This window comes from Pelecanus crispus, chromosome 4, assembly GCF_030463565.1.
Source record: "Pelecanus crispus isolate bPelCri1 chromosome 4, bPelCri1.pri, whole genome shotgun sequence".
NCBI classification, from domain to species: Eukaryota; Metazoa; Chordata; class Aves; order Pelecaniformes; family Pelecanidae; genus Pelecanus; species Pelecanus crispus.
Window position 1 is genome coordinate 14,232,063 of NC_134646.1, and position 14,135 is coordinate 14,246,197.

At 45.0% G+C, this 14,135-nt stretch overlaps 1 protein-coding gene across 1 annotated transcript; it reads left to right on the forward strand.

Annotated features, from left to right (window-relative positions):
* The first annotated feature begins 224 nt into the window (after positions 1-224).
* On the forward strand, positions 225-12,076 carry MGST2 (microsomal glutathione S-transferase 2). The gene is made up of 5 exons (XM_075709745.1): positions 225-282; positions 5,268-5,367; positions 6,541-6,611; positions 9,091-9,172; positions 11,944-12,076. Exons 1-5 carry the CDS (start codon positions 225-227, stop codon positions 12,074-12,076), a joined length of 444 nt encoding a protein of 147 aa, XP_075565860.1.
* Positions 12,077-14,135: the final 2,059 nt, after the last annotated feature.

Genomic DNA, 14,135 nt, shown 5'->3' on the forward strand with positions numbered 1-14,135 from the left:
CAGGCAGGGCCAGCTGACTGTAGTTGAACTTTTTCAGGAATGAAAAATGGCCATAAATTTTGCACTCTCGTTTTAAAAAGCTAGGCTGTTTCAGTCCCAGGGCAGACCTTTGTTGCAATGCTGAAAAGCGCTGTAATTCTCCCACCTGTTGTTTTTCCTCATTGCTCGCTCGAGCTCCCTCTCCGCTCCACACATCCTGCTCGCACACGGAAGCTGCTGGGAGCATGGCTGGTGATTTAATTTTGCTTGCGGCCGTCTCTCTTCTTTCCGCCTTCCAGCAATGTAAGATCTGTGGGGTTGCGTGGCTGGGGCTTGGGGAGGTTTCCACTGGTGCTGAAGTACTGGAAATTATTTTATGATAAACTGGCTGCTCTGTAACTTTATTCTGAGAACTCCTAAGATTTTTCTTACCGGAGCGTTGTTTACCCTCCCTGTAGCCTGAGAGGGAGTTGGCTCAGTGGGACAGATTACTTTTCCCTGTGGGAGAAACTAATTTGTTTTCAATTCTATTTTGTTTGCTGACTTTTTGGAATCACGCTATTGTGAGAGCTGTAAAGTTACCCCAAAGCCACATCGTGGCTTGGTTTCGATTCTTATTTAGGCACCTATACAATTGAAAAACTCAAAAGTGAGAGTAAATTTGTGAAATCAAATACACCAATGCTGGACTGAAAGCGCTATAAAAACTGTTGCCTGAAATAGAGATATATACTAAGTATCTGAAATGAAAGAAGAAAGCAAACCTTTACACTAGGCAGCAATAAGATGAGATATTCCATATTATGTCCTCATCATTACCTTTCTTTAAGATCTAAATGGATTCATTTTACCCCCTGCTGATATGCCTCTGAGAATCAAGGACTAGGGACAGAACTGGGCAAGTCCGAGATGCTCTTTTTGCTGTGTATCAGTCTAAAACTACAGTAGCATTTTTAACACTTGTCATTATTTTCTTTGAGATATGTTGATTCATATAGTTGTGTTCACACCAGGAAGCAAGATACATTTTGAAGGCATTTGTGCTATACGAGTATGAGATTAAGAGCAAGTGAAAAAAAATCACTCTGCCTTTTTTCAAATATCTATAGCACTGCCAACTTACCTAGCCACCTATCTATGTGGCTTGCTTGTGTGTTTGTTTGTTCTCAAAGCCTCAACTACTGAAATAACATTTGTACCCGGCAGAAAAAAACCTTGAGAATGTGATCCTTCCAGGTTAAAAAAAGCCCAACACAACAGAAGGCAAATAAAAAGCACCTAAAATTTACATTCTCTTTTTCTGTCATCAGATCAGCTACAACATACCCTTGTGATCTTCACAGAACATTTCTAGCTGGTGGCAATATTTACCATCAACTTCTGTGAAAGTTCAACTTGCCTGCCTTGATTTTTAATGTAAAACTGTGAAGGACTAAAAACAAACAAACAAACGTTATCGGGAAAAGTACTGCAGTTTGAAAATGCAAAGAATTGTGCAGATACTGAAACTGCGCAGGGAGGGGGAAAATACCTATGTTCTTCCTTATTAGTTAATCTTAGTTAAAATCACGGAAAAGACAGGATAACCCGGGTTTTAATTTACACTGGCAGTCTGACATCAAGCCCAAAGAGAAACCTGTGTAAGAATCTGATCTGCTGATCTGATTTAAATCATCACAGCTTAGCTTACTTTCAGCATGCTTTCTAGCATGGGTAAACCAACACAGATTAATTTATGAGAGTTCCAATAGATGTTGTGAAACCGGCACCATAAGCATGTGTTATAACCAGTTCGTGCGAGGGGAGTAGCCCAGCACGTGACCACTTGCTGTGGACAAAACACACGCAACATACACAGCACTGGGTGCTCTGTTTGCTCGTCTGGTTATTCTGCTGAGCCTCCGGTCCCAAGTTAGGAAGGTGCTAATGGGCAATGCCACCTGCCTGAAGCAGTGCTGGAAGTCAGGTTTCACTTAACAATCGTCAGAGGTACAAGATTTAGTGTCTCAGGACCATGAGTTATTCAAAGAATCAGGTCAGTCGAAGATTAAGCTGCGCAAGAAATGCTCTAGGGTAGAAAGAAAGAGCAGAAGCAATGCAGGAAGTGGTTTCCAGGCACGAATCCAGTTTTAAGCAGCTAAGATCTGCTTGAGAGATCAGTGTTTTGTAGACTGATGGGAAAACAAGGGAATCCAATGAAAGGACAGAGTGGATCCCAGTCATTGATATAGGAGAGAACAGGGAGGACAGGAGTCCCACTACTCCTCTATTTTGAAGCACCTCTGTGAACTAGCACCTTTTAAAATCACTCTTAGTAATTCCAGGACCCAGCAAGACATTATTAAAAAGTATTTGATTTTTTTTTTAAAGGTTGTTAGGCCAGGCCATGCAAATTTAACATGCACTATCATACACTGCAATACAGGTAGCAGCTTCTCTATAGGCTTTTTAACAGAGTAATGTTCCTTGAAAGCCTGCTTTGTCCCATATTCTCAGAGTAAAGATATTAACTCAGTAACCATAAATGCCACCTGAAGATGAAAGCAAAAAAAGGCAAACAAAGGCAAGTCAAGCATACTTTGTAACTACCTCAGTCATGTAATTTAGCTGCTAGAATTCAACAACTTGATACAGGGGGAAGAAAAGGCTACGAAAATCTTTACTTACTCCTGCTGCAATGCTTTCTGGAGTCCTCACGACAGCACCTCCAGTGGGTGGGGCAGAAGAGCTCTCCCATTGCTTTATTATTTACTTGAGCCCTTGTTAAACCATAATCACAAAACTTAAAGTTGGAGTTACAATCGCTACTTTCCATTCACCAGCAAGGAACTAAAAGGCAAGTCCTATGCAGTTAACAAAAAATACAGTAATTATTCCTCTCCTGAGCTCTTTTCGAGTCCCTGGCTGGCACCTGTCTTGTTCTGCACACCGGGCTCACCTTTTCTTTTAAGGTGACAGACGTGACTCCAGTTCTCCCACTGCGCAGTGCCACAGCTTGGTTTTCACTGGCATATAAAAACCCACTTGTCCCTAACTGAAGCAAAGTTCCCATCAATCACAGTGGAAGCCACTAAAGAAGTGGATTTTACCATGGTCAGCCATACTATCGTACTATCACAACCTGTTTCTGCGTACGGTTAACCAGTCTCCCATGTGCAAATCTCTGCCCCTCAAACCAGAGCCTTGCTGACCAAGCAATACCAAGGGCAAATCGCATTCCAGCTGAGGCCAGGGTTATACCATGGCCTTGACAATTTGCTTTGGGTAACTGTACTGAACAAACAAGAACGATTTGGCCCCTACAGTGCCTTAATCTTCTTATTTCCCCCAGTAAGTTTACTTTGTCCAGCATCCCTTCAAGGCTTTTTTTCAGCTCATTTGGACGCAATGAGCTGCCTTGGCTTGCCTTAGTTCCTCAGTAGAAAAAAACAGGTCCCAGACTGGTTCTAAGCAGTGAACAGGTCAGTGCGGCCAGAAAATGAGGAACGCCTTGCTGGCTAAAAACGCCATTGCACAAAAGACTATGGCTCACTTACCACTTTGACTGATAAGCCAGGCAGGATTTGCTAGCACGTAGCTTTTGTCATAAAAAAAGAGACCATTTTGAGGGCAACAGAAGTTAAACAGCAACTTTTCAGTTAAGTTTTCTGGGAAAATATTTCTCAGAGGTAATTCTTGTGCTTCCACAAGTTTCAGTCTCCTTGAAGCATGTTCCCTAAACCCTCCCTGCTACCATTCTTCCCTTCTGAAAGGGCTGCAAGGTGGCACATAATGGATGAATCACCAGGCACGACAAGAGATGTGTGGGTGAGAGTGGAGGAGGTCTTGCTGGATGCAAATACAATGAAAGGTCCTGTAAACCTGCCTTACGGAGAGGTAGCTGAGATGCTCTGACTAGTCTCTGGAGAGAAGGGTTAAGAGGTCACTTGAACACAGCCCGTAATTACTTATATGGGCAGAAGACAGACGGGAAAATGCCTTTTTGGGAAAAGGCTTTGGCCACAAGGCTAAGACATAAGAGGTGCACAGGGCAGCACCACTAATATGTCTAGCTGTATTTTAATGCCACTGCTCCCAGAAGGAAGGACAGAAGGTATGCTCTAGGCTTGCCCCTTAGACAAGTCTTTTTAGGGAACTCAGGTGGGTGCCTGGTTTCTGGATCCAGGCAAAGTTTAGGTACAAGGTAGATAGCGAGCTTCTCACACAGTGTGGCTACGACATAGGCAGAAAAATAACTCCAGGTGCCCAGAGAGTTTTAAAGTCAAACGGGGTGATGCCCAATAGCTCTGCTGCATACAGAAAATTGCTGTCTGTGTATTGCCTTTTGTCCTTGTGAGCCTCTGTTCAACTTTTAGGGAGAAACTTCTGTAAATGAGGCCATCAGTAAAATGAGGTATACATATACACGTCAGAAGTGATCCTAGAAATACAGGTCAGAAGTGCAGAGATAGTGTTTGATTGGTTTGGGTTTTTTTGGTAAGTAACTGATATTTAGTCACTGTACAGTAAGTAATCTTTTTCACGGCACTGCATCAGTTCTAAAAAATGCTTTTTACAAGACAGGTAAATACTATCAGCTCCAATCAGTGGAGGTGGAAACAGCATATGTCCTCCGACAGATAGCTCTCAGAGCTCTCCAGCAGATGAGGAGAGCAGGGAACAGGCTACAGCCTCTGCAGTTGCAGCTCTCTGCTCTTTCCAACACACTGAAGTTTGAGAGTCCGAGACAATAACAACAGGTAGAAAAGCATGCGCTATAAGATATGGGTAAATAACTTTAAAAAGGTGGCTACCAGATTTTTGTTTCCAAAGATGGTAGTGCTGCCCCATACTCCAGAGCATCATAGCTCTTAGCATCACTAAACCAAAATGACCATGTGCTACTCAAGCAAGTAGGGAACTGACCTCTATCAGGGCAATTTGGTTACTGAGAGACTGCTAAGGCAGCGCACGGCCGCTGTGGCGTGACTACGCCGCTCCTAGGCTGTGCAGTTCTAGGATTCAGATGAGGCAGAAGGATATTTAAGTCATAGCTAGTGTAGCAAATGCAAAAAGAGAATGCATATATTTCTGAAATAGCAATTTTTCCCCTTCCTCATGAGTAAGTCACTCCGGAAGATCTAAACTTTTGTAGGGAAAAACTAGTTTATCTAATATTGGTCTCTTGCTGTCAAATGAAACGGAAAGAGCTGACGAACAATGATCTCTATTTAAAAAATTACTGACGTGTTAGGGACGCAACTGAGCTGAGGAACTATGTGATTCGTGAGCCTTATTTTTGCTTACAGGTCATTTTGCTTGGCTGGTGGGGAAATCAAGACTGAAGCACAAGGTCATGCCCCCACTTGTCACTGGAGCTCCAGAATTTGACAGAACATTTCGTGCACAGTAAGTCCGGAGATCATTAAGATGGTGGCAATGAATAACAATTCAGTCCAGAAGAGAAGCAAAAACATTATCTTAAAAATTTACCTTTTCTTTGCATCCTTTGCTCAAAGAAAAAGAAAAATAACGAACAGATCGCTTTTCAAATGGTTCAGCTATTATTTTAATGATAACGGGGTACAGCTCATTTAAAACAGTCACTGTTCAAATTCTGATCAAACTAGGCAATCAGATTCCCCAAACCTAAAGCAGGGGCTGAGAGCTAATTGACTGTTACTTAGAGAATTCAGATGTTGTGGATCTAGCAAGCTGTGCTGTCTGTTCTTGGACTGTGGCTAACACCAAACATGTGGAAGACAAGAGCACAGAAAAGCTCTGTCTTCACAGTGGATAACGCTGGAATAGCCTGTCTAACAAGGCAGCGTTTTCCTAAAGGGCTTCAGTTTGTGATTAGCTAATGACCCTATGCAAAGTATTTATATTTATTTCAAACAATCCCATCTGCTGTAACTGTAGTTGTAGCGGATAACAATAATGAGACATAGAATGCATCAGACAACATATTAGCTAACTTAATTCGTTAAAAAGAAATTCATTCAGAACAACCAAGAAAAGATATCCAAACAAAATATTGGTAGGAAAACTGATGATGTCCACAAATAAAGATGTTATGGTCCTCACCATAAGAAGATCTATCGTGTGCTGTCTGTGCCTGACAGCACTTCATAAAGGCAGTTGGCCTCAGCAGGGCAATCCAAGCTGCCTACGCACAGCTCTATGCTTCCTCTTGCAGTCCCAGGAATGCTGACCCACAAAACTTGCATACCGAGTATGGAGATAAGTGATTAACATCACATCCACGTGCTGGAATTCCTGCCTCTCTCTGCTGCGCAGGCACTGATTTAGGATTATTTGTCCTATTTACTTCCACGTAGCTGAGATCCAGATCCTTGTCTAAGTTTAAATACCAGGCAAATATTTGAAATGGTTTGTATTTGAGATTACAAAGAAGAGAATTTTTAAGAGCGCCTAATGCTGGCTTGACTGTGCTCCCACTGGACTCAATAGCATTAACTTTAGTGGCAACTAAATGAGGCCAGAGCTGATTCTCCTTGAAAACCCCACCAATAGTTCTTTTCCTTTCCAGACTAATGTTCTTTCAAATTTATTCTGCAGACAAAACTGTGTGGAGTTTTACCCAATATTCCTGACTGCCCTCTGGACTGCAGGATGGTTTTTTAATCAAGGTAAACACTTTTCATTTTCATCTTGGGCTGAGAAGTTTTATGTAACTTTTTAAAACACTGGAGTTTTATCAGGAGGTAAATGACTGTAGACATCTTTTTCCCTTCTTTTAATTGCATTACCTTAGCATAGCCTTCCTAGAAGAATGCTCAGTGACACTGAAATCCCCACTTAGTCATGGCATTTCACATAGCCCCACCAGCTTTCACTTCTCTCTGCAAACCAAAGAGCCAGTGCATGGCACATTTACCATACATTTGGTGGATTTGCAGCATAAATCACGGAGAAAAGCAGCTCCCAGATGCTTCCCACTAACAATTATTTGCACATTACGGGACAGTTCTCACAGGACATCAAGCATGGCTCTCATCCCTGGGGAGGAGGCAGCCTGAAAAGACTCAGGTCAGAGCACTCATGTCTGTGGCTGGATGCCTCGCCTGGCTGATGGAGATGGAGCTCAAGCCAGCAAATCTTTGGGTTTTTACATCCCAGATGAGCGACACCACCACTGGGCTATGACTTGTTTGTTCTGGGGCATAGCACTGAGCACTGAAGCACAGTCATGACAGCAGCATCTCCAGCCATAGATATTGTACTTCAGGTATGCAGCGGGGACTCAGGAGAATCTGTTATGTTTTCTCAGCCACCTAGCGGGGGGCATTTTTTGGCCAAATGTTCTGAACGCAGACACCGAAGAGCTTTCATACCTCTCAGTCTGTTGGACTTTCCAAGGTGGGTCTGTGGTGACTCCTAACAGTGCTGGGATGGACTCTCGTAGAGCTAGAACTTGTGATGGAGCCTCATTTTTGCGTTCTGCTTTATTAACCCTCCCCCAGGTGATGTTTTAGAGCATGGATTCTGTGGGCTGGAGGAAGGATAACTAGCTCACGCCCCCTATACCTCTCCTTCCTGAACAACTAGCTTTCTTCTCCTTTTTCTATGTTTGCTCCAAAACGGTAATTTTGTTTTGGCGCTCTCTTATAGCCAGAGTCCCATCTCCACTGCAAATCCAAGGTAAATCCAAAGTAGCACCACTTAAGTCAACAAATTGGATACGAGATAGTACATGTGCTCATAGACAGCCACTTGAATAGAGGAAAATCACAGTTGCTAACCAGCAACACATACATGTGCTGTCATATGTAAGAAAAGAAGGATTATGTTAACCTCCTCTTGAAGTAATTTTTTCAGCTGAGCATCTCCCATAGGTATGTTTACACGAGTTAATCCAGAACACAGTAGAAGCTGTCCTCTGTAATACTCACTCGCACGGTTTGAAGGAACACAAAATTATCCAGCTTAGTCCTGGATAATACGACTGACCTACACACCCTGCTCCATCTATCAAATGGAGGTGACTTTATACTCTTCCCACAGGGAGGTCAGAAAGCTAACTTCACTACAGCTTTCTCTCATGTCCTTGGATAAAAGCTGCTATATAAATGCAAAGCAGGTTATTAACAACATAAATAAGATTCCCTTTCCAAAACAAACACTCCCCTTTAGCATGAACTGCCATAACAATAGAAAATGACAGCGCTGGGTCAAGCCACGGTGCTCCAAGCCACTATCCTGTCTCTGGGATAATCACCAAAATGGGGGGGGGGGGGGGCTACAGGTTCCTGTCAGTTCTTGAGATCTCCTTTTCAGGGAATGCTTTTAGATTTTTTTGGACAGTCCTATGCCCACCCCTACCTGTAAACCCATATCAAGAGTCTCCCGTAGTGAATTTTTAAGGATACATATATCTCTTTTGAATCGGTCTTTCCCAAGATAACTTCCCAGGGTATGGGTAGTTATGAAAGTCCCCAGAGCTATACAACTGGAAAACTGTCCTGGTTTCAGCTGGGATAGAGTTAATTTTCTTCCTAGTAGCAGGCATAGTGCTGTGGTTTGGATTTAGTATGAAAAGAATGCTGATAACATGCTGATGTTTTAGTTGTTGCTGAGTACTGCTTATGCTAGTCCAGGACTTTTCAGCTTCCCATGCTCTGCCAGGTACACAAGAAACTGGGAGGGGGCACAGCCAGGACAGCTGCCTCAAACTGGCCAAAGGGCTGTTCCATACCATATGGCGTCATGCTCAGTATAGAAACTGGGGGGAGTTGGCCGGGGAGCCGCGATTGCTGCTCAGGGACAGGCTGGGCATCGGTCAGTGGGTGGTGAGCAATTGCATTGTGCATCACTTGCTTTGTATAATATTAATATTATTATTATTATTATTATTATTCCCTTCCTTTTCTTGTCCTATTAAACTGTCTTTATCTCAACCCATGAATTTTACTTTTTTTTCCTGACTCTTTCCCCCATCCCACTGGGGAGGGGGAGAGTGAGCTAACAGCTGTGGGTGTTTAGCTGCCTGCCAGATTAAACCACAACAAAAACATAACTAAAGTGTCTAACTGTCTGTGATGCTCATTTTTTTAGTTTTCTAACTGTCCCCTCCGTCTCCCACCCCCCCCTTAATCTTTTCTTTCTTAGAATTAGCTTCCTTTCTGGGCGTGTTGTACGTGTTTGCCCGCTACAAGTACTTCCATGGTTACGTACAGTCTGTGAAAGGAAGGTAAGGAGTTACCAGCTGAATGCAGGTTAAAAGCTCCAGGCTGTGGTCTGAAGCTGGGCTGAGAGCCAAGGACTGGCAGTGAAAAGTGACTATAATTGAATGCAACATGTGTAAAGCGTCAGCAAGAGGTCTGAAGCGGAAACCCTCAGGGAAGAGGGCTGGCTGTTACAGTAGAAGCCTAGGTTAAGATGCGCACGTGCTACAGGTCACGAGAGAGAAAAGGTTTGATGCTCACCTTGTGGGTGCCTGCTTCGTACGGAGCACAGTGGCAACCAGACTCGGAGAGGTCTGAAACCAGACCTCCTGACCATGGTTTTGCAGCTCAGGACTGCTGTAGGATGGGAGACTGCTCGGGTGAGGCTTGCACAGTGCCTGCCTGTCTGCTATTTTCATTTTTCCTCAGTTTGTCCCATTAAGACCTTTACTCTAGCCACACAAAATGCACTAAAAGAAGCAAGCAAATCTGGCTTTGTAGGCTGATGAACTTTCACCAGACAGATAAGAGAACACAGCTTCAGATGCGCGTACGTTAACGAATGTTAAGTGCAGAGCATCTTGTAACATGAATTCTGCCTCCACAAACATGCACGCTGGCAAAACACGCCTCCACTATAAACACTCAAACACACAGTTTGTTTCTTGTTTCCCTGAAGCCACTGCACTACCTTCTGGGTCCTGACCTAAGGCTCCTCTTCCGGCACACATGCCAGTCATAAAAAGAAAATAGCCTGATATACGCTTGTCGTAAAAGACTTGGGATGTATATTTCTAGAGGAAGAAACAAAACAATCAGGCTATTTAGTAGTGAATAATCCTGCAGCAGCAAAAGACTGTACTACAGGGCTATTTTCCATAGCTTCTATACTGATATTACCATTCTCCTTCACACTACAGTCCCCGCCAGCCCTTTACCCTCTTTGGAAGAGCTGTTGCTTAAGAGAAGGGAGAGGCTACGCATTCCACAGAAAATACATGGAGATAATTTTGTATTTCCCAGTAAGAGATGCAATAATTCAAATGATGCAATGAACACCAACCAGAAGACTAGCAACTATTAAGGAAGTTTGGGGAGCAAAACCGTGTAAACAAATGAACAAGCGGAGCATAACAGGCTTTTCTTTAATCAACAAACTAAAAAGTCCTTTGTTCAAGAAATCTCTCCCACGCTTTACTTCAGTACCCTTAGACCAATAGATTCAGCCTCTCAAGGAAGCCTAAGAACAGTGGCTGGCTTCACTATTAGGCAGAGCGTTACTCTCCGGCGAGGCCCTCATTTCCTTGCATTGCCCAGAGGGTGCCGAGAGGCTGCCCGGCAGCCCCAGGAGATGGCTTTGCTCACAAGGCCCGGCTGGTGCTAAGCGCTTCAGCTAGCAACAGGTCAGCACAAGTCAGGCACGCAGAACCCGGCCCCAAAACATACCACAAGCCTCCAGCAGCCCCAGTAGCGAGAAGGTGATTAGTCTTCACACCAATTCGCAGCCGTAATCACTGACTACAGCCGTGCTAGTTACAAAGACAAACCTGGTCCGCGTGCTCAAAGAGCTGGTTACGACACACACTTGTGCACTTGACAACATGAATTGCAGTTCTGATTTGCCAAGGCTGGATTTTTTTAAGAACACAACAGGAACATGCACCTTCTGCTTGGTTTCTGTGCTGGAGAGGCCTTTGCAAGTGAGCTGTATCCTCTACCTTTCCCTCCAGCTGACTCTGACAGATTCTTAAAGGGCTAAGCTAAAGACTTCTCATGCTCTCCTGAAACTGAGGAGATCTCATACTTCACCATTTTGAAATCTGTATCTAGACGTGGCACGCCTGGAAAGGCTACTTACACCAAGTCTTTAGGCACCAGTTTGATTCTCGGGCTCCCCGCACCCCCAGCGGTGCCCGAGCACCTAACCTCTTCAGCTTCTGTGGCTGTGGGGTTAGCTGGCTATAAATCGGAGGCTGACAAGCTCCTCAGACCTCTCTCCGATGCTAACGCGACGGGCTTCTCCAAAGAGACCTTTTGTTGCTTGCTTTGCCGGCAGAGGCCAACCCAGCAGCAACTCCCAGAATGGCTGTCAGACCAGCGTCTGCACCAAGGCCACGGAGAACGGCCCCAGGAGAGCGGGCATGGAGGGCAAGCTCCCTGCTCACGTGCCCAAAAAGCCAGCTCTGTGCTTCAGAGCTGAAGGGCTCTCCCAGACTCTTCTGTGGCAGCTTTCCATTTTGTGCAAATAAAGTAGCCTGACCTTCTCCCGTCCCCAGCAAGTGCCCTAATGGCTGATTTTTTTAGGATCAACACTCCTCCTTTCCGGTCCAAAAATCCATCTCCAAGTCAAAGCGATAACCAGCAGCAGACCTCCCAGCTCAGTGGAGAGTACCTGACCACAGATGCGGGTGTAAGGGACCCGCACGCCTCTCCCTCAGCCCCAGAGGCTGCTCTCCCACACGCCTGCACCTGCAGTTGCAGCGAGGTGCGCAAGCTTGCCTGAGGCTTTAGCTGCAGGTCTTCATGTCACGGGATGAGGTTGCTCCACCCTGGAGCAACTTACTAACTTCCACATGACTATTTAGAAACACTGGGGGAGAGTTTTCCCATAGGAATCTCTCCTCTCCCTAGCAAAAGTCATGTATGGGAATGGTTTATTCCCGAAACACCCCAAGGCAGCGTTGCAGCAGTGATGCTTTCTGATTCTACACACTTCTTAACTGGTGTGGACAAGCAGGTTCACTGTAAACACACCATGTACAGCTTGTAACAGTATTTTTCTGCTTTCGACTTCTAGGTTAACAGGGTTTTATTTGAATTTGATAGTTCTGATTTGCTTGATAACCCTGGGTACAGCTGGGATTGTTAACAGCTTTCTGGATGAATACCTGGACTTCAGCATTATGAAGAAACTACGTAAATTGTTCTGAAGACTGTTTTTTTAAAAAAAAATAAACAAATAACGTGGTTGCTTTCCCTGAAGACCAAAAATGTTATCAGCTGCATGTGAATAAAGCATCAGAGCTCTTCACTAACAGCCTGTTGCAGTGTAAACTGCATGTTTTTCCTGAGCTGCTTACGCTTTCTCCCTTCCCTATAATCTTGAAAAAGAGTCAGTAAGACAGAATGCGATGTCACATCTGCATTTGCAATTAAATATTCTGTTTTCCCGTATGGTATTGTAAACCCTAAGCAAATTACGTAAAACTAAACCCATTAATTCACTAAATAATTCAGTTGCAACTGGCACTGCAAGCATCAGCCCGTCTTACCCAACATCCTTCAGCTTTGCCAACGCCTCTGTAGTCTTCCTTCACTCCTCTTCGCTTCCCCCAGCAGTGCCATCCATTCTGCACAAATGTAAAAACACGCTTCAATGCACTATGCTGCTGCGAGGGCCCACATTTTCCAAGTACATGCAATCCCACCGCAGGAAGCTGTTTAAGCATTTGGCCCTACGTTTCTGTGAGGGCCTTTGGATTTTATACGCACGTTTACAGCTCAATGCACACTCAAACACTCTTCTCGTAGAAGCGAGGCCCTGCGGCAGGCAGACCCCGGCCCTCACACAAAGCCTCTCAAAGACAGGCCGTACCCACAGCGCGCACTCGCGAGAGGGAGAGCCAGCCCAGACAAAAAGGCGGCACAGATGCTCCTCTAACAGTTGGGTCCACTGCATTGTCCCCGCCGAGGCACAGATGGCTGGGGTGTGGGGAAGACCAGACAAACGTCCCAGCATGGCCGCAGCTCTGGGAATCATAAAATGACGATGGAAAGCAAACTGACTAGGAAAACAGTGTTCTGCTAAAAGAGGGGGAAAGTCATGGCTTAGCACCAGCAGCTCAAAGTGTGCCGATAGTCAATTTAAACTATATGGAAGAACAGAGAAGCGAGGCCGTGCCTGACTATTTTGGTAGCTCCCGATAATTCAAATTATGTAGGCAATGCTGAATATACTCGTGCTAGCTAGAGCCAGCAAGCAGAAATTTTCCTTATCATGCCTCGGAAGACATGATTTGGCCAAAATACCACACGTTTATATAATGAACGTGCTTACGGTCTTTCTAAAAGTGTACTCAGGTTGATAACCTGAGCACAAAATAATTGAGCGTTGGATCAGGTTCATAATAAACTTTCATGTGAAAAAGCTGGACACATTGCACGCGCAGAAGTTAGCTTGTGATGAAAAGGCACAACTTAGTGCCTGCAGGTGGCAAAGGCCGAAACAGCATTTGAAACAATGAAATGGAGCAAGTGCAAAGGTGCAAGACGTGGGGCCAATAAGGGCTGCCGAGGGGAAAAGGTTTGCCATCACGATGGCAAACAGGCTGGAGCTGACACAGCTGCGGAAAGGGCAGCTCCCTGGCACTTCCCTCTGGGAGAAAGTACAGCAGGACCAGATGTAACAGCCACAGAAATCAGCGGGAATTCTTCCACTAACTTTCCTTCGATGGGCTCAAAGACAGACAGTCCACCTACCCTCCTGCCAGCGATGCTTCAGTCAGTCACGGGCAGCAGGCAGTGCTGCCACCAAAAGAAAAACCGAGGCAAAGGTCCAAACTATGTAACAGGCTTGAAATACACACTAGGGGAGGCCCGGAGGTCGCTCACTGGGGTCAAAGAGGTCTTTGCCTCTGAAATTATCCCATTCCAAGCTTACCTGTTGTAGTGGTCTGGCCTGTTCATAAATAGCTTCCCATATCACATCTACTCCACAGAAAGGAGTAAACTGCGGTCGCACAGGGACAATTTCACGTGCCAAAAAACACGGGTGTGAGGCTGCAAAGCATCATCCAGCACCAGAGTGCTGGGGATGAACATGAGCCTAACACGTCAGGAGCTGCAGCAGCTAACGAGAGGGCAGAAGCAGGCCTAGAGCTGGGGATGCCACCTGCCTTCTGCCTCACCGCCTTTTCCCCAGTTAGCCAGGACAGAATGTCTGTGACGGAAAAGTGTTAAAGACTGACTCATCTACCACTGAAAACAAAA